The 27279-nt window shown below is 44.3% G+C and overlaps 2 protein-coding genes across 5 annotated transcripts in view; both read right to left on the minus strand.

Moving 5' to 3' along the window:
- The window catches only part of Kpna6 (karyopherin subunit alpha 6), a 39758-nt gene extending 24944 nt beyond the window's left edge, over positions 1 to 14814 (minus strand). The window contains exons 1-2 of the mRNA XM_090335362.1: positions 14712 to 14814; positions 411 to 544 (exon numbers count right to left, since the gene is read on the minus strand). Coding sequence (XP_090191488.1) covers positions 411 to 544; positions 14712 to 14715 — 138 coding nt within the window. The 5' untranslated portion in view covers positions 14716 to 14814. The remainder of the gene's footprint in view (positions 1 to 410; positions 545 to 14711) is intronic.
- Positions 14815 to 19068: 4254 nt separating this feature from the next.
- Tmem39b (transmembrane protein 39B) overlaps positions 19069 to 27279 on the minus strand; it is a 29363-nt gene continuing 21152 nt past the window's right edge. For 3 of the 4 annotated variants that reach the window (XM_090335363.1, XM_090335365.1, XM_090335366.1), the window contains 3 exons: positions 25519 to 25706; positions 22246 to 22366; positions 19069 to 19533 (listed from right to left, as the gene is read on the minus strand). In XM_090335363.1, the coding sequence (XP_090191489.1) occupies positions 19291 to 19533; positions 22246 to 22366; positions 25519 to 25706 (552 nt within the window). In that variant the 3' untranslated portion in view covers positions 19069 to 19290. Of the gene's footprint in view, positions 19534 to 20064; positions 21747 to 22245; positions 22367 to 25518; positions 25707 to 27279 lie in introns of those variants that run through there. The other variant, XM_090335364.1, reaches the window with a different exon arrangement.

Below are 27279 nucleotides of genomic sequence, written 5' to 3' on the forward strand. Positions count from 1 at the left end.
CAGGCCCTGAGCTCAAGCCCAGGACTGGCAAAAAAAAAAAAAAAAAAAGAAAGCTACATTTAAGACATAGTGATGTTTATAGCTAGTCTAACTTATGGAAAGGGGATAAGGGACTGATTTTCCTGTTCTTAAAACTTCTAATATTTTTTCTTCTTTTGGGGGGGGGAGTGAGGAGACTCAAATTCACTATGATGCTTGCTTTCATTCATTGGCTGATGTTGTACCACCTGAGCCACACCTCTAAACCCCCAATATATCTCAATAAAAGGAAAATGGGCTTAGTGGTCCATTAAGTAGCTAAACTTATCTAACTTACTTCCCCCTAAAGGGAAGGGAAGTGTGCAAGATGAAGGCCAATCCTAGAGGTTGGCTCACTTTCCTGATCATCTGTTGACCAAATTCTAACTTACTTGTTGCTCCCGCTTCTGCTTCCGGAGCTGTATACCCTCCTCTTCTCTTCTTCGCCTCATTTCTTCAGGGTTTAGGGCATTGTTCTTATAGCTCTTCATTCGATAATTGTCTTTTCCTGGGCTTGCCATGGTCTCTAACAGAAAGAATATACAAAGACATTAACAAGACTTTCCAGAGAGAAGCATTTTTTTTTTCACAGTGCTCCCATCCTTCCCAAGTCTTAGCCTCCCCTACTTGGAGGAAAGGGAAGGGAAATCACACCAAACATCTCTTGTGTTACCCCACCCCTCCAGATAAACACTTAGGAACATTTACACACTTTGATTTTTGGTCAGTCTTGGGGTTTGAACTCTGAGACGAGGAGTTGTCCCTGAGCTCTTCAGCTCAAGGCTATCGCCCTACCACTTCTGGTTTTCTAGTGATTAACCGGAGATAAGAATCTTACAAACTTTAGTGCCTGGGGTTGGCTTTGAACCACCATGGTTTACAAAAGTAAACCATCGGGACAGGGAGTTTGGCCTAGTGGTATAGTGCTTGTCTAGCATGCACAAAGACCCAGGTTCAATTCCTTGGTACCACATACATAGAAAAAACCTGGAAGTGGTGCTGTGGCTCAAGTGGTAGAGCATTTGCCTTGAGAAAAGCCCAAGGACAGTGCTCAGGCCCTGAGTTCAAGCCCCATGACCGGCAAAAAAAAAAAAAAAAAAACAGAGTGAACCATCCTGCCTTGTTCAACCACACTCTTTTTTTGTTGTTGTTGTTGGTTGTGGGGCTTGAACTTAGGGCCTGGTTGCTATCCCTGAGCTCTTTTGCTCAAGGCTAGTTAGTGCTCTACCACTTGGAACCAAAGTGCCACTTTCAGTTTTTGAGTGGTTTATTGGATAAGAGACTTGTGGAGTTTCCTGCTAAGGCTGGATTTCAATCAAGATCCTCAGATCACAGTTTCCTGGGTAGCTAAGATTACTGGTGTCTGGTTCTGTCTTATACACTTTCATCGTAATAAGCTTGTCATTTTATAGGTGGAACTACAGAAACTGGAATAGGTATAGGGTCTTGAGCCAAACTGTTCAAATCCTGGCTCTTTTACTTGTTAGTTGAGCAACCTTGAACACACTTTTTTAATCTCTATGCTTGAGCATTTTTAAAATAGGGCCATAGAAGCCAGCACCAGTGGTGATTTGAGGATCACAGTTCAAAGCCAACTTAGGCAGACAAAAGTCTATAAGACTTCTGGTAAATATAACTGTAATCCCTCTACTAATTACAATTAAAAAAAAAAAAAGAAAAAAAAAAGTCCATAAGACTCTATCTCAGGGCTGGGAGTTTGGCCTAGTGGTAGAGTGCTTGTCTAGCATGCACAAAGACCCGGGTTCAATTCCTCAGTACCACATACATAGAAAAAAGCCAGAAGTGGTGCTGAGGCTCAAGTGGTAGAGTGCTAGCCTTGAGAAAGTCCAAGGAGAGTGCTCACACCCTGAGCCCAAGACCAGGACTGGCAAAAAAAAAAAAAAAAGACATCTCCAATTAGCCACTAGAAAACTGGAAGTGGCACTATGGCTTAAGTGGTAGAGTGCTAGTCTTGAGCTGAAGAGCTCAGGGAAAATGACCAGGCTCAAGTTCAAGCCCCAAGACTGATCAAAATAAATAAATAAAAACAAAACAAAACAGGGCCACAGTAGTTCCTACTTTGTAGAGTTGTTACAGATTGAATATCTTAAAACTATACTATAATACTGTTTAAAAAACCCTGAAGATATATTTTCTCTGTCTCTCTGTCTCTGTCTCTCGCATAAAGACAGGAAGATTACAAAGCAGTACATATTTTGCAAAAGCAAGATACTGATATCAGCTTACAGCTTTTTGGCTTATTTTTGTTGATTTTAGCCTCAAGCAAATCTTGATTTAGTTTGATACAATATTCAATCTTTTTTTGGCCAGTCCTGGGTCATGAACTCCGGGCCTGAGCACGGTCCTTGGGCTTTCCTCATGGCTAGTGCTCTACCACTTGAGCCACAGCACCACTTCTGGCTTTTCTATGTATGTGGTACCAAGGAATCAAATCTGAGTCTTCATGCATGCTAGGCCAACACTCTACTACTAGGCCAAACTCCTGGCCCCACAACATTAAATTTTATTTCAAAGGGTAAAATTACCTTATTTTGCTAAAAATGATTTATACTCCATGAAATAGTTACAAATTTGCCATCAGTTTTATTGTGCTGTTATAAAATGCATAGACATGTAAAAAGTCAACTTTTTACTGTGGTATTATTGATACATGTAAAATTAGAAATTTGCTGTTGTAAAAATGCTTTCCAAAGCCTAATGTTATCTTTCACAACAGTATTTATAGCTTTTAGGCTCAAGGCTGGCATATTATCACTTGAACCATAGATCCACTTCTGGCTTTTTGGTGCTTAATTGGAGATAAGAGTCTCACAGATTTTCCTGTCTGGCTTTAAACAGTGACCCTGAGATCTAGGATTACAGCACTGAGCCTCAGGGGCTTGGTTTAACAGAATTTTTTTGCTAGTTAAAACCACAAATAAATGAAGCTCCTATGAACAAGTACATGTTCCCTATATGGTTGTGGAGTACTGCAAACATTTCATTATTACTTGATATTTTTCAATTATCTGCTTTATGTAGCTTATAAACCTAGCTACTGTGTGTGCATGTACACACCAGTACTGTGACTTGAACTCAGGCCTGGTGCTATTCCTTAGGTTTTATGTTAAAGACCAGCTTTCTAGCACCTGAGCCACAGCTCCACTTCTATTTTGTGGTGGTAAATTGGAGAGAAGAGTCTCATAGGCTTTCCTGCCTGGGCTGGCTTCTAACTAGATTCTAAGATCTCAGCTTCCTAAATAACTAGGATTTAGGCATTAGCCACTGGTACCTGGCTTAATGTTTATACTTCTATCTTTTTGGAAGGGATCTTAATAGGGTCAAGTTGTTTTTCCACCTCAGGTTCTTAATTAACTGGTACTCAAGGCTTGTACCACCACACCCTGCTATTTTTAGTATTTTGAAAGATACAAGTTGGGCTTGTTGATCCTCTCTACATTATGCTTCCTTTTTTAATTTTTTTTTGCTAGTCCTGGGGCTTGAACTCTGGGCCAGGGTGCTGTCCCTGAGCAATTCAGCTCAAGGCTACCACCTACCTCTTGGCCTGAGTGTTGTCCCTGAGCTCTTCAGCTCAAGGATACCACCCTATCCCTTGAGCCACAGAGCCACTTCTGGTTTTCTGGTAATTAACTGGAAATACAGTCTTATGTTCTTTCAACCACAATCCTCAGATCTCAGCCTCTGGAGTAGCTAAGATTACAGGCATGAGCCACCACACCCAGCTTATCAGCTTTGCTTTTTTTTCCCATCCAGCCTTGGGGGCTTGAACTCAGAGCCTGAGCACTGTCCTTGGGCTTTCTCAAGGCTAGTGGTCTGCCTTTTGAGCCACAGCACCACTTCTGGATTTTTCTATGTATGTGGTACTGAGACATCGAACTGGGGTATTTGTGCATGCCAGGCAAGCACTCTACCACTAGGACAAACTGGCGGGGCCCCCCCAGCTTGGCTTTTTGAGGGCTAATTGATAATGAACTTTTAGCTCCAATTAACTACCAAAAGCTGGATGTGGAGTAGAGTGATAGCCTTGAGCAACAAAAGCTCAGAGATAGTGCCCAAGCCCCAAGTTCATAACACAGGACTAGTTAAAAAAAAAAGAATCAAACATTTACATATACATATGTATATGTACATATACTATACATGTATAAACATTCACACATACAATATATGTAGCAAACACATGGGAAAATATATGAAGGGGAAAATAGTTTCCAAATAATATTTGGGAGCTTTAATAAACCACTTTCAATAATGAATAGGATATCTAGACAGATCAATATGAAAAGAGTATTTGAATATTATAAATCACTAGATTTTTAACAGAACCAGCATTCCATCTAACAGCAGCAGATTTCACATTCACTCTTCTGTGCACACAAACACTCTTCCGTATAAAACATGTTAGGTGGGCCGGGAGTTTGGCCTAGTGGTTAAAGTGCTTGCCTAGCATGCACGAAGGCCCAGGTTCGATTCCTTGGTACCACATACATAGAAAAAAGCTGGAAGTGGTGCTGAGGCTCAAGTGGTAGAGCTCTAACCTTGAGAAAGTCCGAGGACAGTGCTCAGGTCCTGAGCTCAAGCCCAGGACTGGCAAAAAACAAAACAAAACGTGTTAGGCCACAAAAAGAATCTCAAGTAATAAAACACACACACACACACACACACACACACACACACACACACACACACACACACACACACACACACACACACACACACACACACACACACACACACACACACACACACACAGAAGTTATTTGAAGTATCTCCTCTGGCTGCAAGGACCAAACCTAGAAATCAGTAGTAGAAAAGAAAAAACTGGAAAATTCAAACTATGTGGTAATTATATAAGAGATTCTTCATAACCAAAATAGATTGTGACCCAAAATAACTTTAATATAAATTCATATTAATTCATGTATATCAAATATTACATATGTGTTTTCAATATAATGAGATACCTTGGGAAAGGGTCTCAAGCCTAAGCACAAAATTCTTTTTTGTTGTTTCATATATATCTTATATACATAATCTGAAGGTAAATTTATTTATTTATTTATTTTAGCAGTCCTGGAGCACTGTCCTTCGGCTTTCTCAAGGCTAGAGCTCTACCACTTGAGCCACAGCACCATGCCTGGCTTTTTCTAGGCAAGCACTCTACCACTAGGCCTCTTTTTTTTTTTTTGGCCAGTCCTGGGCTTAAGCTCAGGGCCTGAGTACTGTCCTTGGATTTTTCTCAAGGCTAGAACTCTACCACTTGAGCCTCAGCACCACTTCCGGCTTTTTCTAAGTATGTGGTACCAAGGAATCGAACCCGAGTCCTCGTGCGTGCTAGGTAGCACTCTACCACTAGGCCAAACTCCTGGCCCCCATGTCTGGCTTTTTCTATGTATACGGTACCAAGAAATCAGACCCAGGGTCTTCGGACCTATTCCCTCAAAAACATTTTTTTATTTTAATGTATAGAGGGGTTATAGTTATATTCACCAGCTAGAAGATACATTACTTCTCACACGTTGATACCCCTTTCTCATGTTTTTACCCTCTGTTCCCTCAAATTTTATGTGAAGTCACAATGCCTAGTACCTCAGAATATTACTATATTTGGAGATAGAGTTCCTAAAGAGACAAGTTAAATGAGGTTTACTGCTTATCTAATGACTGGGTTTCCTTATATAAGAATATACCATGGATTTCTGGTAATCTTAGTAACTCAGGAGGCTAAGATCTGAGGACCATGGCTCAAAGCAAGTCAGGAAGGGAAAGTTTGTGAAATTAGTATCTCCAGTAACTGTAAAAAAGCCCTAAGTGGGCACTGTCGCTGAGCTGTTGTTTTTTTGTTCTTTTTTTGGTGGGTCTTGGGGCTTGAACTTGAACTTGGCCTGGGTGCTGTTCCTGAGCTCTTTAGCTCAAGGCTACTGCTCTACCCTTGAACCAAGCCTCACTTTCTAGGGGTTAATTGGAGATAAGAGTCTCAGGTTCTTTTGTGCCCAGGCTGGCTTGGAACCTTGATCCTCAGATCTCAGCCTCCTGACTAGACAGGATTACAGGCGTGAGCCACTACGCCCAGCTTTTTTTTTTTTGTTGTTGTTGTTGTTGTTCTAGGCTAGACTAGAGTACCACTTCAGGCTTTTTTGTTTGTTTATGTGGTACTAAGGAATTGAATCCAGGGGTTGATGCATGCTAGGCAAGCTCTCTACCACTAAGCCACATTCCCAGCTCCAAGTGTGGTTTTGAATGTCAAGTCCTGGAGCTTGAATTCAGGGCCTGGACTATGTCCTTGAGCTTTCTCAAGGTTAGTGCTCTACCCCTTGAGCCACATCACCACTTTCAGCATTTCCTTTTATCTGATGGTCAGATGGCCAACTCTTCCAAAAGGAAGACTGAGAATTATCTAAGGAAGGACTGTTACTAGTTCATTCACTATTAACAAACCATAGGATTTAGTCACCTATGGTCTTACTTAACTGGATTTATAGGTTATTTAGTTTTAGCTTTCACATTCACAAATTGATAAATGATTTTGAATCCTACCAGAAAATTAATATTGATAATATTAATAATGAGGGCAAAAAAAGGAACAAGAAAATGGAAACTGATGCCTCTGGAAATATCAGCTCCATGTACCAAAATTAGGTATCTAATATATTACAATATAATAAAATGAAGTAGCCAGGCACAGTGGCTCACACCTGTAATCCTAGCTACTCAGGAGGCTGAGAATGAGGATCATGGTTCAAATCCAGGCCAGGCACTAAGAAGTCAGTGAGATTCTTTTTTTTTTTCATTATTTTATTGTAAAGATGGTATACAGAAGGATTATAGTTACATAAGTAAGGTAATGACTGACTTCCTTCCTTCCTTTCTTTTTTTGCCAGTCATGGGGCTTGAACTCAGGGCCTGAGCACGTACTTGGACTTTTCTCAAGGCTAGAGTTCTACCACTTGAGCCACAATACCACTTCCAGCTTTCTGCTATGTATGCGGTACCGAGAAATTGAACTGGCGTCTTCATTCATGCTAGGCAAGCACTACTACTAGGCCAAACTCCCAGCCACCTCAGTGACATTCTTATCTCCAATTAATCACCTGAAAACTAGAAGTGGCACTGTGGCTCAAGGGGTAGGGTGGTAGCCTTGAGCTGAAGACCTTAGGGACAGCGCCCAGGCCCACAGTTCAAGTCCCACGACCAGCACAAAACAAAAATAAATTTAAAAAAATGAAGTAATATGACTAGCTAAGTAGGTCTAAGTCAGTGAAAAATCATAGTCAACTATTAGACAATTTTAAATATTAAGCAAGGCATTGGAGGCCCATACATGCTATCTTAGCATTTCAGGGATCCTGAGACCTGAGGACTGAGGTTCAAGGTCAGCCCAGACAGAAAAGTCTAAGACACTCCATCTTCAATTAATTAGAAAAATGTTGAACTAGAAGTGTGACTCAATTAGCAAAGCACCAGCCATGAGCAACAGTACAGACACCAAAAAAGAAAAAAAAAAAAAAAAACACCAACCTTAGAATCTTCAGTGAACTTTCCTCAGTACCACATACACAGAAAAAGCCAGAAGTGGTGCTGTGGCTAAAGGGGTAGAGTGTTAGCCTTGAGAAAGCTCAAGGACAGTGCCCAGGCCCTGAGTTCAAGCCCCAGAACTGGCAATAACAACAACAACAACAATAATACCTGGGCACTGGTGGCTCGAACCTGTAATCCTAGATACTAAGGAGGCTGAGATATGAGGATCACAGTTCAAATCCAGCCAGGACAGGAAAGTCTGTGAAACTCATCAACTAATCACAGAAAAAGCTAGAAGTAGCTCTGTGGCTTAAGTGGTAAGAGTGCTAGCCTTGAGCAGGGGCATGAGTTCAAGCCCCAGGACCAGCATAAAAGAATAAAATGTAATACCTATTGAATTTATAAAGTTATAATACATATTGAATTTATAAAGCTATTGTTATCAGCAAGACATATTTGCATGACATTGGTGTGGTAGTGTAGGTGTAATCTCAGCTACTTCAGGAGGGCAGCAAGTCAAGTTTGGGCTGAATAGTAATATTCTATTTCAAAAAACAAAACAAGGACTGGGAATGTGGCTTAGTGGTACAGTGCTTGCATATTATGCATGAAGCCCTGGGTTCAATTCCTTAGTACCACATAAACAGAAAGAGTGGGAAGTGGTGCTATGGGTAAAGGGGTAGAGTGTTAGCCTTGAGCAGAGAGAAGTGCAGGGACATTGTCCAGTTCAAGCTCCAGGACTGGTCAAACAAAACAAAAACAAGGGGCCAGGAGTTTGGTCTAGTGGTAGAGTGCTTACCTAGCATGCACAAAGACCCGTTAGATTCCTTGGCACAATATATATAGAAAAAGTGGTGCTGCGGCTCAAGTGGTGGTAGAACTCTAGCCTTGAGAAAGCCCAAGGACAGTACTTAGGCCCTGAGTTCAATTCCCAGGACTGGCAAAACAAAAACAAAACAAGAGCTGGGAATGTAGCTTAGTGGTAGAGTGTTTGCATAGCATGCAGGAAGCCCTGGATTCAATTCCTCAGAACCACATAGAAAACGCCAGAAGTGGCTCTTGGGCTCAAGCCCTAGAGCAAAAGAAGCTTTGAGCAAAAGAAGCTCAGTAATAGTGCCTAGGCCCCAAGGTCAAACAACAGGTCTGGCAAAAAAATAAAATACTTTTTTTGGGGTGCCAGGCCTGGGCCTGGGCGCTGTCACTGAGTTTTTGTGTTCAAGGCTACCACTCTACTACTTGAGCCAGTTCTACTTCTGGCTTTTTGATAACTGGAGATAAGGATCTCATGAACTTTCCTATCTAGCTGGCTTTGAACTGTGATCCTCACCTCAGCCTTCTTAGTAGCTAGTATTACAGGAATGAGACACTGGTACCTGGCTCAAAATATTTTTAATATAATTTTATTATTATTGTTATTTCATAATTCAAGTAACAAATACATTTCAAAATATTAAATTTTGTTTTAGCTTTTTAAAGTTTTCTTTAAAAAATAAATCAAGTCCCTAGGGCTGGGTATATAATATAGCTTGGAGGTAGAATTCTTACCTCCAAGGCCCTGGGTTCAATCCCCAGATCTCAGTCTCCTGAGTAGCTAGGATTACAGGTGTGAGCCAGCAGAGTATTATCTCTAATCAGCTGCCAGGAAACCAGAGGTGGTGCTGCAGCTTAAACTGGTAGAGCATTACCCTTGAACAAAAGCGCTCAGGGACAGTACCCTGGCCTTGGGTTCAAGCACCACAACCAACAAAAAATAAAAACAACCTAAGATACAAATAGACACATTAGCCTATGAGTATAGTTTAGTTGTACATTGCTTGCTTAGCATGCACAAGGTCCTAGGTTCAATCCCTAGCATTACAAAAGAATCCAAACCTACAAAAAGTTAGAATCATCAATACCACTGGTCTTCCATGCCCACATCTTGTCCCAGTTAGGTTTATTGGGATAGTAACTTGAACAGAGATATCATCTTTTGAAAAGACCTGCCTGAGGTTCTTGTTCAGGAAGTGTCACTCTTTTCAGAATTCTGTCCATGGTAGTTTTTTATTTTTAATTACTTTTTTTAAATTGGCAGTGCAACGTCAACTCAGGGCCTGGGTGCTGTCTCTGAGCTTTTGTGCTCAAGACTAGTGCTTTATTACTTTGAGCCACAATACTGCTTATGGTTTTGTGGTAGTTAATCCGAGATAAAAGTCTCACAGACTTTCTTACCCAGCTGGCAAACTTCAATCCTTCAGCCACATCTCCATTTCTGGCTTTTGGGGTAATTAACTGGAGATAAGAATCTCACAGACTTTACTGCCTGGCTGCTTAGATCTCAGCCTCCTGAGTAGGATTACAAGTATGAGCCGCCAGTATCAGCCACTGTCAATCAAGAGCCACTGGCATCTTGCTCTGTCTTTTATGAGTTCTCACATTTTGGTGAGACTAGGTTCAAGTACATAACAATATTTGTCTTTTAAGCTAGCAAATCATTTTTAAATAAGGAGGGCTTTGTGGGAAGTTTCCCAGCCTTCTCGTTTAATTAGCCAGAATAGCATCATATGTCATGTCCTAATCAATCACCAGTTTAAGGAGTCAGAATTACAATGACTGATTAGAGTTTGTATTAATCAGGACTACTCCCTGGGCTGGGCACAGGCTGCCAGATTCCCAGTTGGTAAAGTAGTAGTGGTGATGAAGCAACCAGTAACGAAAACTGTCAAAACTCCTTTGCTAGGGAGTCAGAATAAGCCACCACCAGAGCTGCAAATATCGTCCATACAAACACTTAAAATTAGACAGTGAAATTACTACCACCAGAGCTGCAAGTATCGTCCATACAAACACATAAAATTAGGCAGTGAAATCACTACAAAGATTTGTTAGGATAAAGAGATCTGGCACAGCAAAAATAGTACAAGGCATAGGCCAGTACTAGAGGAGAGAATACACGAGAGGAAGTGAAATACAGAAGTTTCCAAACTCAGGAGGCAAAGGCAAGCCACAATTATGCCCAGAACCAAAAGGGCCTAGATTACCAGCCTTCGACTTAATACCTCCTCTTCTCAATTTATCATTGTGAGTTAATTATTCAAACCTCCAAAAAACGTTGATTTAGATATTAATAATTTGAAGAAAGCTGACAACCAAAAAGCACCTGAAATAGAATAAAAATTATCTTGGAGCCGGGCTCATGTCTAATTCTAGCTACTCAGGAGGCTGAGATTTGAGGATCAAGGTTCAAAGCCAGCCTGGGCACAAAAGGACTTGAGACTCTTATCTCCAATTAACCTCTAGAAAATGGAAAGTAGGGCTTAGCTCAATGGCAGGGTGGTAGTGGAGTTGAAGAGATCAGGGGCAGTGCCCATGACCTCCCCCCCCCAAAAAAAAATTACCTTGGGCTAAGAGTTTGGCCTAGTGGTAGAGTACTTGCCTTAGCATGCACAAAGATCAGGGTTCGATTCCTCGAACCACATACATAGAAAAAGCTGGAAGTGGTAATGTGGCTCAAGTGGTAAAGCTCTAGTCTTAAGAAAGCCCAAGGACAGTGCTCAGGCCCTGAGGTCAAGCACCAAGACTGGAAAAAAAAAAATATCTTGGAGCCATGGCTCCTGCCTGTGATCCTAGCTATTCAGGAGGCTGAGATCTGAGAATTTCAGTTCAAAGTCAGCCCAGGCACTATAAAGTTGTGAGATTCTTATCTCCAATTAATCACCAGAAAACTAGAAGTGGGGTTGCGGCTCAAGAGTAGGGTGGTAGCTGAAGAGCTCAGGGACAACACCCAGGCCCAGGGGTAGGATAGTAGCTTGAGGTGAAGAGCTCAGGAACAGTGCTCAGGCCAGAGTTCAAGCCTCATGATTCTGCCCCCCCCCCCAAAAAAAAATGGGAGGACAAAAGGTGCACAAATGCAGCAATGGTACTCATTAGACACTATGTTGAAAATGAAGAACTAGGCCGGGAGTTTGGCCTAGTGGTAGAGTGCTTGTGTAGCATTCACGAAGACCCGGGTTTGATTCCTTGATATCACATACATAGAAAAAAAGCTGGAAGTGGTGCTGAGGCTCAAGTGGTAGAGCTCTAGCCTTGAGGAAGTCCAAGGACAGTGTTCAGGTCCTGAGCTCAAGCCCAGGACTGGCAAAAAAAGAAAAAACGAAAATGAAGAACTATAAAACTTATGGGTGGGATGAAGGAAAAACTGATGGAGGGATTACATTGTCCAAAAAGGAATGCACTCTGCACCTGATTCATGCAACTGTAATTCTTCTGTATATCACCATTTATCTATCTATCTATCTATCTATCTATCTATCTATTTATTTTTGTCTGTCGACTGTGGGGCTTGAACTCTGGGACTGGGCGCTGTCCTTGATCTCTTCAGTTCAAGGCTACTGCCCTACCCCTTCAGCCAGAGTGTCACTAGTTGTTTTCTAGTGGTTAATTGGAGATAAGAGTCTCCTGGTCTTTAGTGCCCGGGCTGGCTTTGAATGGGGCTTTTGCTTTGAATCTTGATCCTCAGATCTTAGCCTCCTGAGTAACTAGGATTACAGGCATGAGCCACCGTGCCCAGTTGGAATATCACCTTTATAACAATTTAAAAATAATTTTTAAAGAGATTAGGATCTGAAATTGTTTCCCAATTTGCAAAAAAATAATTTCAGTTCCTTCTCTCTAGAATACCAGTGATCCTAAAATTGAAGACCAATACAAAGTCATGTTTACATAAATACTCCTACATTTTTCTTCACAAATTTTGTTTTTTTGTGTGGTGGTAGGAATTGAACTCACAGCCTTGTGCATGCTGGCCAAGTGTTCTACTACTGAGCTGAATTTTTTTCATTACAAAGGTTCAGCTTGGGGGGCCAGGAGTTTGGCCTAGTGGTAGAGTGCTTGCTTGCCTAGCATGCACGAAGACCCGGGTTCAATTCCTCATTACCACATACATAGCAAAAAGCCGGAAGTGGTGCTGAGGCTCAAGTGGTAGAGTGCTAGCCTAGAGAAAGTCCAAGGACAGTACTCAAGCCCTAAGCCCAAGCCCACGACTGGCAAAAAAAAAAAAAAAAAAAAAAAAAGGTTCAGCTTGGAAGTGAAGCTGTGGCTCAAAGCAGTAAAGTGCTTGTCTTAAACATAAAAGCTTAGGGACAGAGCCCAAGCCCAGAGTTTAAGCCCCATGACTGGAAAAGAAAGACAGAGGAGGTGGGGGGGCAGGAGGAAGACAGACAGAGACAGAGACTAAAAAAAAAAAAAAAAAAAAAAAAAAAAAACCAACAACAACAAAAACTAATAGGCAGACACCACTGGCTCAGTCCTGGCAAGCACAAAGCCCTGAGCTCAAACACCAGTACTTAAAAACCAGAAAACTAAAAAGAGGAGTGGTGGTTGGTAGTCACAAAGTTCTTACTGGGTTCCAAACACTGGGTTATTCAATTTAGTCTCCAAACACCTCTTCCCCTTTCTAGGAAAAAGAAAGGGTTAGAAGTTGGGAGAACAGTATGTAGACTGTGTTAAATGCTTTTCTTACATTGTTTCATCTGTCAATTAAGAGATGTCTCTGACACAGGGCACTGGTTCCTTCCGCCTGTAATCCTACCTTCTCAAGAAGCTGAAACCTGAGGAACAAGGTTCAAAGCCAACCTGGTCAAAAAAGTCCTAGAAGCTGGGAGCTTGGCCTAGTGGTAGGGTGCTTGCCTAGCATGAACGAAGACCTGGGTTCCATTCCTTGGTACCACAGTATTGAAAATAGTTGGAAGTGGTGCTGTGGCTCAAGTGGTAGAGCATAGAGCTCTAGCCTTGAGAAAGCCCAAGGACAGTGCTCAGGCCCGGAGGTCAAGCCCCGAACTGAGGGGTTGGTGGGGAGAGGGGGAGAAAGGTCTGTGCAACTCTTAGATCCAATTAATGAACACAACAGATGAACTAAGTGTGGCTGAAGTGGTAAAGCATCAACCAGTCTATGAGCAAAAGAAGCTGAGTTCAAGCATCAATCTCCCCCCCTCCCCACTCACAAAATAAAGTGGCAAGGAACTTCTCTGAATGACAGGCCTGGCAACAATACCAGACCTGATCCTAAAGTCTGAGTGTTGCAGCTCAAGTGATCGGAGATCATACAAAATTCCAAACTCTCCTTTAGCTTCTCCCACACAATCAGCTGAGGTTAGCAATTCTCCCTGGACTTTTTCAATTTTGTTAAGACGAAATATTACAGTGTTCCTACAACAACAAAACCACTTTACCACTTTTAGAGCTAAAGGGCTTTCATTTCCAGACCAACCACTAGAGGGCCAGGGCCCTGGTCTCTTTGTGATCTAAGTTACTTTACCTCTCTAAGCCTCAGTTTTCCCATCTGTAAAATGGGGATGACAACAGTATCTACATACGAGGTTGTACAAATCAAGTAAAACACGAGATGTAAAGCAGTCAGAACACTGCCTGCAGAGAGAGTATCAAACTTCGCCGTTCTTACTACTTCGGAGAAATTAACATGGCTGGTTTGGCTTCTAAATCCAAAGTCGTCCCCCATCCCACACTCTCGGAGCAGTGAGGCCGCGGCCAGCCAAAGTCTCCACATAAAGATCAACAGGTCTCTTTTCTCCTTTCCGTTTTACTAACCAGGGCTGGCCCAGAAACCTCAAGTCTCCCACCTGTGTGGAGACCGGCGGGCCGCCCTGGCCTTGGGTTTCCGGACTCTCCCGAGGGCTGTCACTGAGCGCCGGCCCGGACAGCGGGCCCGGCTGTCTGCGGCTCCCGGTCCAGCGCGGGCTCACTCGGCGTGCCCTCGACCGCAGCGCGGCGGCCCCTCGCTGGCGGAGCCGTCTCCCGATCCAGTCCGGGAGCGCGGCTTCCAACCCCGCGGCGGCGCCCGGGCCTCCGCCCGCGGCCCGGCCCCCCGCCCCGGCTCCCCGCAGGCTGGAGACCAGTCCCCCTTCCCGTCCCCGGGCACGCGAGGCCACCACGTGGGGGCTCCGGGCGGGCCCGGGGGCCCCCAGGACCCGCCTCGGACGCTGCTCCCCGCGCGGCCCTAGTCCGGCCCCAAACTGGCGTGGGGCTACTCCGGCCGGGCTCCGGCTCTCAGACCTGCCGGAGTGGACGCAGACATCTCCGCACAGGCCTCGGACAGCCCCTCGACAAAGCCCCGGCCCCAGCCCGAGGACCCCCAATGGCCCAGCTTCCTCACTTACCCATCGCGGCTCCGCTCGCTAGAGACTTGGCGGCGGCGGCGGCGGCAGCGACAGCTTCAGCGGTAGCTCCAGCAGACAATATGGCGGATCCGAAAGACGGAAGCCTGAAAGGGACAAACAACCGACCCCGTTACGAAACGCGTTCTCACTCCCTCCCGGATGCTTCGCCCAGATCACGCCCCAGGCGCACGCTTAAAGAAACAGGCCACTAAAGCTGAGTTGTAGGGTTGGGCTATGCGGAGGTAGGTGTGGCCTATAAGACTAACTCCTCCGGAAGCTGACCTCTGAGTGGAAAACGCTGCCAGTGGCTCATTCCTGTAACCCTAGCTACTCAGGAGACTGAGGTCTGAGGATCACGGTTCGAGGCCAGCCCAGGCAGAAAGTCCCGGTGAGACTATTTTCTCCAATTAACGGTAGGGAAAAAAAAACAGAAGCGGAGCAGAGGCTTAGGAACAGCACCTAGGCCCTGAGTTCAAGCAGCACAACTGCCAAAAAATTAAATTAACATAAAAGCTTAAGGCCTTGCGTTCAACCTCAGTATCAACACAAAAAGGAAAAGCAAACAAAATGTGGTAGGAGGAAGAAAATAGAATGGATGAATACTAAGGAAACTTAAGCAAGTTAAATTCTCAGCTGTTTCGGCTATTTCCTCTTTATGATGAGCCCTACTTCAGAAATTTATTTCTTCCTTTAAAACCAACTTAAAGGGGGTCTGGAGTTTGGCCTAGTGGTAGAGTGCTTGCCCAGCATACACAAAGATTCCTCAGCACCACATACATAGAAAAAAGCCAGAAGTGGTGCTGAGGCTCAAGTGGTAGAGCTCTAGCCTTGAGAAAGTCCAAGGACAGTGCTCAGGCTCTGAGCTCAAGCCCAGGACTGGCAAAAAAAAAAAAAAAAAAAAAAAAAAAAAAGCTTGCACTGTGGCTCACGCCTGTAATCCTACTCAGGAAGATGAGCTATGAGGATCAGGTTCAAAGCCAGTCCGGGCACTAAAGAACCCAAGACTCTTATCTCCACAATCCTCAGATCTCAGCCTCCTGAGTAGCTATGACTACAGGTGTGAGCCACTGGCACCCGGCAAATATTCACTTTCTTTTTTTTTTTTTTTTTGCCAGTCGTGGTGCTTGAACTCAGGGCCTAACCACTGTCCTTAGGCTTTTCTTTTCCTTTTTTTTTTTTTTTGCCAGTCCTGGGCTTGAGCTAAGGGCCTGAGCACTATCCTTGGACTTTCTCAAGGCTAGAGCTCTACCACTTGAGCCTCAGCACCATTTCCGGCTTTTTTTCTAAGTATGTGGTGCTAAGGAGTCGAACCCGAGTCTTCGTGCATGCTAGGCAAGCACTTTAACACTAGGCCAAACTCCTGGCCTCTCCTTGGGCTTTTCTTAAAGCTAGAGCTCTACCTCTTGAGCCACAGCACCACCTCCAGCTTTTTCTATGTACTTGGTACCAAGGAATGGAAACTGGGTCTTTGGGCATGCTAGTCAAGCACTACCCACTAGGCCAAACTCCAGGCCCCCAAATACTGCCACTGCTGCTGCTTCTTTCTTTTTCTTGTTCCTCCTTCTCTTCCTCCTCTTCCCTCTTCTTCTTCTTCCTTTTTTTTTTTTTTTTCCTAGTCCTGGGGATTGAATTCAGGGTCTGGGCTCTGTCTTTGCTGAATTATCTCTAAAATAAAAATTCACGTCACACGCTAATTTTATTTTCCTTTATTTTCTTTCTCTTTCTTTCTTTCCTTCCTTTTTTTTTTTTTTTTTTTTTTTTTTTTGCCAGTCCTGGGCTTGAGCTCAGGGCCTGAGCACTGTCCTTGGACTTTCTCAAGGCTAGAGCTCTACCACTTGAGCCTCAGCACCACTTCCGGCTTTTTTCTATGTATGTGGTACCGAGGAATCGAACCCGGGTCTTCATGCATGCTAGGCAAGCACTTTAACCACTAGGCCAAACTCCCGGCCCCCTTCCTTCCTTCCTTTCTTTCTTCCTTTCTCTTTCTTTTTGTTGGTTATAGACCTTGAATTCTGGACCTGGGTGTTGTCCCTGAGCTCTTAAGCTCAAGGCTCTACCACTTGAGCCACAATACCACGTCCGGTTTTCTGTTGGTTAATTGGAGATAAGTCTCTTGGACTTAGTGCCCAGGCTGGCTTTGAACTTGATCCTAAGATCTCAGCCTCCTGAATTGCTAGGATTACAGGCATGACCCACCATGTCTGGCTTCTAATTTTTTTTCTTTTTGTTGGTTGTGGGGCTTGAACTCTGGGCCTGTGCACTGTCCCTGACCTATTCAAACCAAGGCTACCAACCTACCCTTTGAGCCATAGCACCACTTCTGATTTTCTTGTGGTTAATTGAAGATAAAGAGTCTCACAGACTTTAGAGCCTGGGCTGGCTTTGAACCATAATCCTCAGATCTCAACCTCCTGAGTAGCTAGGATTACAGGTGTGAGCCACTGCACCCCACTCATACCCTAATTGTCTAATAAGGAATGTCTATCCAGATCTTCTAAGGAAGGGGTAGAACTTTCATCATCTTTGCAATTATCCCAGCGTTTAGCATAGTGTTTGCCTAGAGTTATCAACTGAAACTACAAGTTGAAGTATTCCATCCACCACTGAGTTTATCTCTGTGCCCTGCAACCATTAGTGAATGGCTGACTGCTCTTTCCCTTCTTTAGTCTGTGAGCTCTCCATCCTATGTCTACAGGAGCCAAGCAGCTTTGTTTTCGTCTCTTGGAGTTGGCCCCACTCACACTCCTTCTGTAAAATCATAGCCTTTCCAGCATCACTTTCTAGCATCTGCTTTGTCATCCTCCCTCTTCCTCTTCTGTCAGTCCTTGGGGCTTGAACTCAATGCCTTGGCACTGTCTCTGATCTTCTTTTGTTCAAGGTTAGCACTCTACCACAGTGCCACTTCTGGCTTCATCTGTTTATGTGATGCTGAAGAATCAAATCCAGAGCTTCATGCATGCTGCAAGCACTCTACCACTAAGCCCCATTCCCATCCTCCCTCTTATTCTTCCTGCCCCAGGAACTACAAACTGTTTCCTCTGTCCAAATATACCATGTGCTAATACATGTATCCTTTTCTCTCACTGGAATCTATCTTTATCTCTCTTTTCTTTCCTTTCTTTCTTCTTTCTTTTCAGACGTGGGGCTTGTACTATGGACTTGGCGCTACCCCTGAGCTCTTCAACTTAAGGCTACAGCCCTATCCCTTAAGCCGCTTCTAGTTTTTTGGTGGTTAATTGGAGATAAGAGCATGGCCTGGTAGTGGTAGAGTGCTCACCTAGCATGCATGAAGCCCTGGGTTTGATTCCCCTGAACCACATACACAGAAAAAGCCAGAAGTGCCGGGCGGTGGCTCATGCCTGTAATCCTACTACAGGAGGCTGAGATCTGAGGATCAAGGTTCAAAGCCAGCCAGAGCACAAAAGGACCTGAGACTCTTATCTCCAATTAACATCTAGAAAAAGGGAAGTGGGACTTGGCTCAAGGGTAGGGTGGTAGCCTTGAGCTGAAGAGCAAGGGACAGGGCCCAGGCAGAGTTCAAGCCCTATGACCCACAAACAAACAAAAAAAGAAAAAGCCAGAAGTGGTGCTGTGGCTCAAGTGGCAGAGTGCTAGCCTTAAACAAAAAGTGTCCAAGGACAATGCCCAGGCCCTGGGTTCAAGCCCCAGGACTGGCAAAAAAAAAAAGTCTCATGGACTTTTCGTGCCTGGGCTGGCTTTGAACCAATGATCCTCAGATCTCAGCCTCATGAAGTAGCTAGGAATACAGGTGTGAGCACTGGTGGCCAGCTCACTGGACTTTCTTTTCTTGCCCACTTATTACCTGATTAATAGATTTTTGGGGTGATCCTTTCCTCCATGAAACCCAGAGAGTATTAGCACTTTCTCCAGTTACTAATTTACCTTGTAACTGCACCATCTGCCGCAGTATCTGGCACAAAGCAAGACTGCAATGACTGCATGCTGAAACAAGACATCACATATTCTGATAGGTCAGTTATATCCTCTTTCAGAGATTTGTGGTTTGGAACAGTAACTTACTTTCTTACCACTGACAGGTCACTATAGTTCTTTAAGCTTCAGCTCTCCATCTATAAGAGTGATGAAATATACCTCCTAGAGTCATCACAAAAGTCAGATCGACAAGACCTGAAATTTACCCAGAACAGCATGTGGTACACAGTGAGCATTCAGTTAGCAGTACTGATCATAGCCACCATGGCCTCTGATGTCTCATCTCCTGTTAAATGGAAAAGACAGAGCCCACGGAAGCCCCAGCAACTACATCCAGAGATTCTCACACCTCTAACTCTCTGCCTCATAGGCAAGAACAGGGAAAGAACCACAGGACACAGGCTTGTTGGAAATATAAAAATAGGACTTTTTTTTCCTTTTAGCACATCAATTATCAAAGAAAAAAAAACAATACGTAACAAAAATACAAAGCTCTGGTTTTGTTTTTGTTTTTTTTTTTTTGTCCATTTTTGCTTTTTCTGACCCTCAGCCAACCCTCCCCAACAGCCCATTGCCAGGGATCCCCTGGCTGAAGCCTGGAACTGTCCCTGGGATCCCCTGGAGCTCAGGAGAACCGATGGTCCAGATCTCTCTGGGGACTGGCAGAGTATGAGTAGGCTTTGCCCAATACCAGGCGGTCGCGCAGCAGCTTGAAGAAGGCATAGTAGTTGCTGAAAAGGATCAAGGCCAGTGAGATGGTCTGGTGCCACTTTTCAGAGGACATTAAGGAGTATAGCTGGTAGACAATGACGGCGCCCTCCAGCAGCAAGAGAATGTTGAGGATCCTCAGGGGTTTGCTGAAAAAGAACTACCCAGGAAAGGGTAGGCATGGACCAGAAGGTATACTCCAGAAGTCTGCCTCTTGGATTGGGGGTGGGGTGGTTGGGTAGGCCAGAGGCCAGTGAAGGGGATAAGGTCTTGGGGCCCCATGCAGACTTGGGAGGGGAGTAAGACTTTGCAGGGTCTGGCAGGGACCTTGGTAACTCCTCTGTCTTTCCTCTGGACAAAGGTGCTTCCACACAAGGCATTAAGATACTGTTCAACTTCTACCTCCTCCAGAAAGCCTTTCCTGAGAGGTCTACTGGTGCTTTCAAACTTTTTTCTGTCCTAAAATCATCTTTTCTTTATATGTAATCCTTTTAAGGATCATTGGGCATGAACACATTCAAATCTTTTTATTTATTGCAAGGCTGGGACTTGAATCTGTTTTTTTTGTTTGTTTGTTTTGTTTTTGTTTTTTTGTTTTTGGGTTTTTTTGGTGGGTCTTGAGGCTTGAACTCTGAACTGGCCTAGGCACTGTCCCTGAGCTCTTCAGCTCAAGGCTACTGACTTAAAGCCCCACTTCCCATTTTCTAGAGGTCCTTTTGTGCCCAATGTGTCTTTGAACCTTGATCCTCAGATCTCAGCCTCCTGAGTAGCTAGAATTACAGGCGTGAGCCACCACACCTGGTTAAACCTGTGGTTTTTTTGCTGTTGTTGTTATTGTTTTGTTTTTACTGGTTGTGAAGTTTTATCCCAGGGACTGGTTACTGTCCCTGAGCCTCTCTGCTCAAGGCTAGTTGTCTACCACTTGAGCCACAGCACTACTTCCAGCTTTTTCTGTTTATGTGGTGCTGAGGAATAAAACCCAGGGCTTCATGCATACTAGGTAAGCACTCTACCACTAAGCCACATTCCCAGCCTCTTGAACCTGGGGTCTTAATGCATAAGACAAATACTATACTACCAAGTTATTATACCCACAGCACAAATTACAATCTTATGGCATTGGCACATAAATTTATTTATTTTGAGGTGCTAGAGATTGAAAGCATGTGAAGTTATTATAGACTCTACAGCTTGAGTACCTACTATTTTCCGTATAGCATCTCCAACTAGACTGGCTATTTTTTTTTTTGTCAGTCATGGGACTTGAACTTTGGGCCTGGGTGCTGTCCCTGAGCTCTTCAGCTCAAGGCTATCGCCGTACCCCTTGAGCCACAGTACCACTTCCGGTTTTCTGGGGATTAATTGGAGATAAGAGTCTCATGGACTTTTTGTGCCTGGGCTGGCTTTGAACCATGATCCTCGGATCTCAGCCTCTTGAGAAGCTAGGATTATAGGCGTGAACCACTGTACCCAGCATAGACTGGTACATGACAACACTTACTCTTTTTTTTTTTTTGCCAGTCCTGGGCTTGAGCTCAGGGCCTGAGTACTGTCCTTGGACTTTCTCAAGGCTAGAGCTCTACCACTTGAGCCTCAGCACCACTTCCAGCTTTTTTCTATATGTGGTACCAAGGAATCGAACCCGGGTCTTCATGCATGCTAGGCAAGCACTTTAACCACTAGGCCACTAGGCCAAACTCCCGGCCCCGACAACACTTACTCTTATGTGATGTTTTAGAGCAAGGTATAGTATAGAACTAAAAAAAAATTTTTTTTTTAAATTTTGCTTTGATTTGCCAGTCCTGGGGCTTGAACTCAGGGCCTGAGCACTGTCCTTAGGCTTTCTCAAGGCTAGAGCTCTACCACTTGAGCCACAGCACCACTTCTGACTTTTTCTATGTATGTTGTACCAAGGGTTCAAACATGGTCATCGTAAATGCTAGGCAAACACTCTACCATTAGACCAAACTCCTGGCCCAGAAAAAATGTTTTTTGCTAAGCTGAAAAAGAGTGCTCACTGTCTCGGGACCTCAATTCTACAGGGGCCAACTTTCCCAAACTTCAAGAACTGCTTAAAGGATGGAAGGAGAGATGGCGGAATATGGGTATTTTAAGAGACCAGGATGCTAGACTCAGCACTGCACTAACAAGGTATAAGACTCTGAGCAGTCTCCTCCCTTTCTAGACCTCAGAATTCTCAACTGCAAAATGAAGTTATCAGCCCAGATCAGTGATTTCTCAAACTGTGATCCTTTGAGCTCCAGGTCCCACGTGGTCCCTTAGGAGCTTCACTGAGGCGAGTGGTAAGTGAAGGGACTTCCAACCCCTTCAAGTAGAGCAGTACCATGAAGTCCCAAAGTTAGACTTTGCTCTCTGTGTTGGAAACAGGGGAAGTTGACATAAATAAATAAAATGGAGGCAGACCAGTAAGTAGTCCAGTTGGCTTTGCACAGCCCTTTTCCACAGTGCTGCATCTTATGTTGTTACCATCGGTCCCCAGCTTTCCTAGCAAGATACCCTTGCATAAGGTAAACTCTGTAAGCCAGTTTCAGCATCTGAAAACAGAGACAGCTCTGCTATTTCCCTCACACACAAGTTCTAGGGGAGAAAAGTATAATGGAAGTGCTTAGTACAATGCCTGGCACACATCAAGGAATGCTGATTATTACTTTCACCAGAATGAGCTTCCATCCAATGTTCTGAAAGATCCATTACTAAGTGAGCCTTGGTGGAGCTGTCCTTGGGCTGTATATGGGCACTTTCTTCCTTAGAATTTGAGAAATAAGGCAAATCATCTTTCTCCCCCTGACCCTGCCTGCCCTGCCCTAGAGATCAGGGTCCCACCCTCCTCGCCATGGAAGGAGAAACTCACGTGGAACCGGAAGTGGGAGACATCAGAAGGGATGGCCACGTTGTAGTGGCCCACTGCTTTGTAGACATTCTTGCTGTGCTTCACCAGCACACCCTGTGGCCACATGCATTCTTCAGTCCACCTAGAGCCACAAAGAGTAGCCTTTATCCCCAGCTTACCCATGGAAAGGCATATTAGAAGACTGGGCATAAGGTGATCACCAGGGTCTACTTTCATTTATAATGCTTAGCACACAAGGATAATTTTCCTTTCTTGACTCCGTTGCATGATGCAGCAAGAACAATGAGAAATTCACAGTATTGAGAGTCAAAAAGTCTAGGGCTAGGGGCCTAGAGCATGTGGTAAAGTGCTTGCCTAGCATGCACAAAGACCCAGGTTCAATTCCTTGGTAGTACATACAAAGAAAAAGCCAGAGGTGGTGCTGTGGCTCAAATGGTAGAGCACTATCCTTGAGGAAAGCCCAAGACAATGCTTAGTCCCTGAGTCCAAGCCCCAAGACTAGAAAAAAAAAAAAAAAGTCTAGGGTGAAAAGATTAAAGAAAACACTTTCAGCTGGGCGCTGGTGGCTCATGGCTATAATCCTAGTTGCTCAGGAGGCTGAGATCTGAGGATTATGGTTCAAAGCCAGCCTGGGCAGTAAAGTCTGTGAGATTCTGAGTTCCAATTAAATTTTTTTTTTTTTTGCCAGTCCTGGGCTTGGGTTCAGGGCCTGAGCACTGTCCTTGGACTTTCTCAAGGCTAGAGCTCTACCACTTGAGCCTCAGCACCACTTCCAGCTTTTTTCTATGTATGTGGTACCGAGGAATCAAACCCGGGTCTTCATGCATGCTAGGCAAGCACTTTAACCACTAGGCCAAACTCCCGGCCGAGTTCCAATTAAATTTAAAAACAAGTTAGGCATGGTAGTTCACGCCTGTAATCCTAGCTGCTCAGGAGGTTGAGATCTGAGTATCCTGGTTCAAACCAGCCTGGGCAGTAAATAGTTCATGAGATTCTTATCTCTAATTACCAGAAAACTGGAAGTAGCACTGCAGTTCAAGGGGTAGAGTGGTAGCCTTGAGCTGAAGAGCTCAGGGACAGCATCCAGGCCCAGAGTTCAAGCCCCATGACCCACAAAGTCAAAAATAAAAACAAAAATCAAACACACACAAAAAAAGGAGTGGAGGGGCCAGGAGTTTGGCCTAGTGGTAGAGTGCTTGCCTAGCATGCACGAAGACCCAGGTTCGATTCCTTGGTACCACATGCATAGAAAAAAACTGGAAGTGGTTCTGAGGCTCAAGTGGTAGAGCTCTAGCCTTGAGAAAGTCCAAGGACAGTGCTCAGGACCTGAGCTCAAGCCCAGGACTGGCAAAAAAAAAAAAAAAGAAAAAGAAAAAAGAGTGCAGCTGTGGCCCAAATGGTAGAGTATTAGCCTTGAGGACAAAAGCTCAGTGAGAGTGCCCAGGCCCAGAACTCAAGCTCAGAAGGCAGGAGGGAGGTGAGATGGAGGGAGGAAAGGAGGAAAGGAAACCCTTTACTCTCTCTGGATGCACTTGCTTTATCTGGTCTCATCTCTAATCTCCAAGCTGATACAGCTTCCAGGGTGGTGGCATAAAATTCTAGGCTGAGTTTGACTATGTTCTGCTTAACATGTGCTAACGGATTTGTAGTATCGCTGCACCTGACAAGGCCCCTGAGGTGGTGTGGCCTCCCATATTACCCACCACATAACTCATGCATAGGCTCTAGGAATTATTCAATTTCTCAAACACACTGTACTGCTTATGTCTCTGTGTAAGCTGCCCCTCTAACTTCCTTCCTGATGCCTTAATCGCTGGCAAGCTCTTTTTTTTTTTTTGCCAGTCCTGGGCTTGAGCTCAGCGCCTGAGCACTGTCCTTGGACTTTCTCAAGGCTAGAGCTCTACCACTTGAGCCTCAGCACCACTTCCGGCTTTTTTCTATGTATGTGGTACCGAGGAATCAAACCCGGGTCTTCATGCATGCTAGGCAAGCACTTTAACCACTAGGCTAAACTCCCGGCCCCTCGCTGGCAAGCTCTTAAAGGGCTTCCAGTCTAATGGGGAAGAAAAATAATTACAGGCAGATAAATTAGTCTAAGCTAAGGCAGAAGTATTTCAATAGAGCTGAATAAATTTTAGGCACCAAAAAAGAATGATCCAGGGCCGGGAGTTTGGCCTAGTAGTTAAAGTGCTTGCCTAGCATGCATGAAGACCCGGGTTCGATTCCTGGGTACCACATACATAGAAAAAAAAAAAAAAAAAGCTGGAAGTGGCGCTAAGGCTCAAGTGGTAGAGCTCTAGCCTTGAGAAAACCCAAGGACAGTGCTCAGGCCCTGAGCTCAAGCCCAGGACTGGCAAAAAAAAAAAAAAGGAATGATCCAATCTGAAGAAAGAAAGACTCCAGGGTTCCTGAGCAAGGTGACTTCTGTTCTAGGTACAGTATTAGCCAGCTGCTTTTCTTCGTCTCATTCATCCTACTGTGAACATGACTATCACCTTCACTAGCCTTTTTTTTTTTTTTTTTTGCCAGTCCTGGGGCTTGAACTTAGGGCCTGAGTACTATCTTTGAGCTTTCTTCAAGGCTTAGCACTCTACCACTTGAGCCACAGTACCACTTCTGGTTTTTCTATGTATGTGATTCTGAGGAATCAAACCCAGGTCTTCTAGCATAGCAGGCAAGCACTCTACCACTAGCCTACCACTCAGCCCTAGCCTCATCTGTGATTTCCTCTCTGTGGCCCTCTTTTCCTGGTCAGGGTTCATTGTGAGCTAATAAAGCATCACATCCAGGCACAGATCAGTGTTCTAAAGCACATCTGGTAGTGTGCCCTCCATGGTTCAAGGTCCTTTAAGGCTCCCCTTAGCCCATAGGTGAAAGTGGCAGCTCCTCTATCTAATACACAGCACCAATCCTGGGATGAACTAAATAGAAACAAAATGTCTCCTGAGACAGCAAGTGATCTAATAGCTAAGTATATGAGTTGTCAGGGAAGAGAAGAATGAAGCAGTGAAAAAATGAATGCATGAATAAGCAAATGAGTCAGTGGATGAATAAATGAGTCAGAGAATGCGGAGGTTTGTCATTTGTCTTCTTCCTGGTTCGGTACACTGCAAGCTCCCCGGGAACATAGGATGGGTTTGTCTTGGGCCCTAGCATATCACACTCTGGATGCAGCTAACTGAATGAGGTAATGAGCAAAAGGAAAAATGATTCCAGACACTGACAAGAGGCAAGGCAGGGACTGGTTGGGCAGAAGAGGGTAAGGCAACTCACGGGTGCTGTAGCACATTGGAGCACAGGGCTGGATCCACTTTCTGCCAGCAGCCAAGATGGGCAGCAGCCTTATGCAGCAGGTCACAGTAGCTGGCAGGCAGCAGGTGCTGCATGAGAATCACTGAGGTACTGATAGACACCAGCAGGAAGAGCTCGCAGGACCAACGCTTGTCATAGTAATGCGTGTTCTAGGAAGAGCAGAAGGTAGGTCAGATTCATAATGCCCATAATGGCCTCACTCCCTCACTTTCCCCCAAGTCTAACCTGCCTCAGAAACTAGGACGGGTCTTCAAGACAGAAACCAAGAATCAAACATCTAACAAAAATAGTTTAGATTCTGTACCCACTAGACAATTTCCTATTAAGAAAAACTGCACCCACTGCCCTCAACTCTGAGCCACAGCAGGCTCTGGAATCTGAGAGACCTGGATTCAAATTATAACTTGGCTGAAAGTCATTGAACTTGCCTGTGCTTTAGTTACCTGTCAGTTAAATGAAGATAACTACCAACTATCTCTGAGAGACACTAGAAGGGTAACAGTACACACAGAAGTGCCTAGCATGTTGTCAGTGCTCAACTTTAAGTCTTTAGGAACAGTGTATCCGGAAATAATGATTTTTGTTGTTGTTTTGTGCCAGTTCTGGGGCTTAAACTCGGCCTGGGAGCGGTCCCTGAGCTTCCTTGGCTCAAGGCTAGTGCTCTATTCTTAATCCACAGCAACACTTGCAGCCTTCTCTGAGTAGTTTGTTGGTGATGAGACTCATGGGCTTTCCTGCCTAGGCTGGCTTTGAACCATGACCCTCAGATCTCAGCCTCTTGAGTAACTAGGATGGTTACAGGTTGTGCCACCAACACCTAGCTTGAAGTATTGTTTTGAATCTCCTGCAGCTGAGGTATACTTGAGGAATCCATAATCAAGAAAGAGAATAAAAGACTGTGAGTGTGGCTTAATGGTAACGTACTTGCCTAGTATGCAAGCAGATCTGGGTTTGATTCCTCACTATCACATACACAGAAAAAGCTGGAAGTGATGCTGTGGCTAAAGTGGTAGAATGCTAGCTTTGAAAATAATCTCAGGAACAGTACCCAGGCCCTGAATTCAAGCCACAGCACTAGCAAAATAACTAAAACAAAGTAAATTAAAATGAAGAGAGAACCAAGACATGTGAAAGGGTATCAATGTATGTGAATTAATGCACCTTCTATCTGGCAAATATCATGTAACCCTTTTATTAATTACAATAAAAATATATAAAAAAATAAAATAAAATGGAGAGAGTAACTGGGCAGTGGATGCTCATAACTGTAATTCTAGCCACTCAAGATGCTGAAATCTGAGGATCACGGCTCAAAACCAGTTCGGGGAAGGAAAGCCTACTAAACTCTTTAATTAACCATCAAAATCCTGGAAGTGAATCTGTAGCTCAAGTGGTACAGTGCTAGTCTTAAGCAAAACAAAACAAAACAGAAAATAAAAACTAAATGGAGCCAGCAGTCATTCCAGGTGTCCAAAAAAACCCAAAACCCATAAGAAATCCCATCAAAAACCGCTAAGTAGCTGGGCAAGGTGGCTCAGCCTGTAATCCTAGGTACTCCGGAGGCTGAGGATCAAGGTTCAAAGCCAGCCTGAGCACAAAAGGACCTGAGACTTTTTTTTTTCTCAGCCTTGGGCTTGAGCTCAGGAGGTGAGCACTGTCCTTGGACTTTCTCAAGGCTAGAGCTCTACCACTTGAGCCTCAGCACCACTTTCAGATTTTTTC

Source organism: Megascapheus bottae, chromosome 6 (genome assembly GCF_031878675.1).
Source record: "Megascapheus bottae isolate mThoBot1 chromosome 6, mThoBot2.hap1, whole genome shotgun sequence".
NCBI lineage: Eukaryota > Metazoa > Chordata > Mammalia > Rodentia > Geomyidae > Megascapheus > Megascapheus bottae.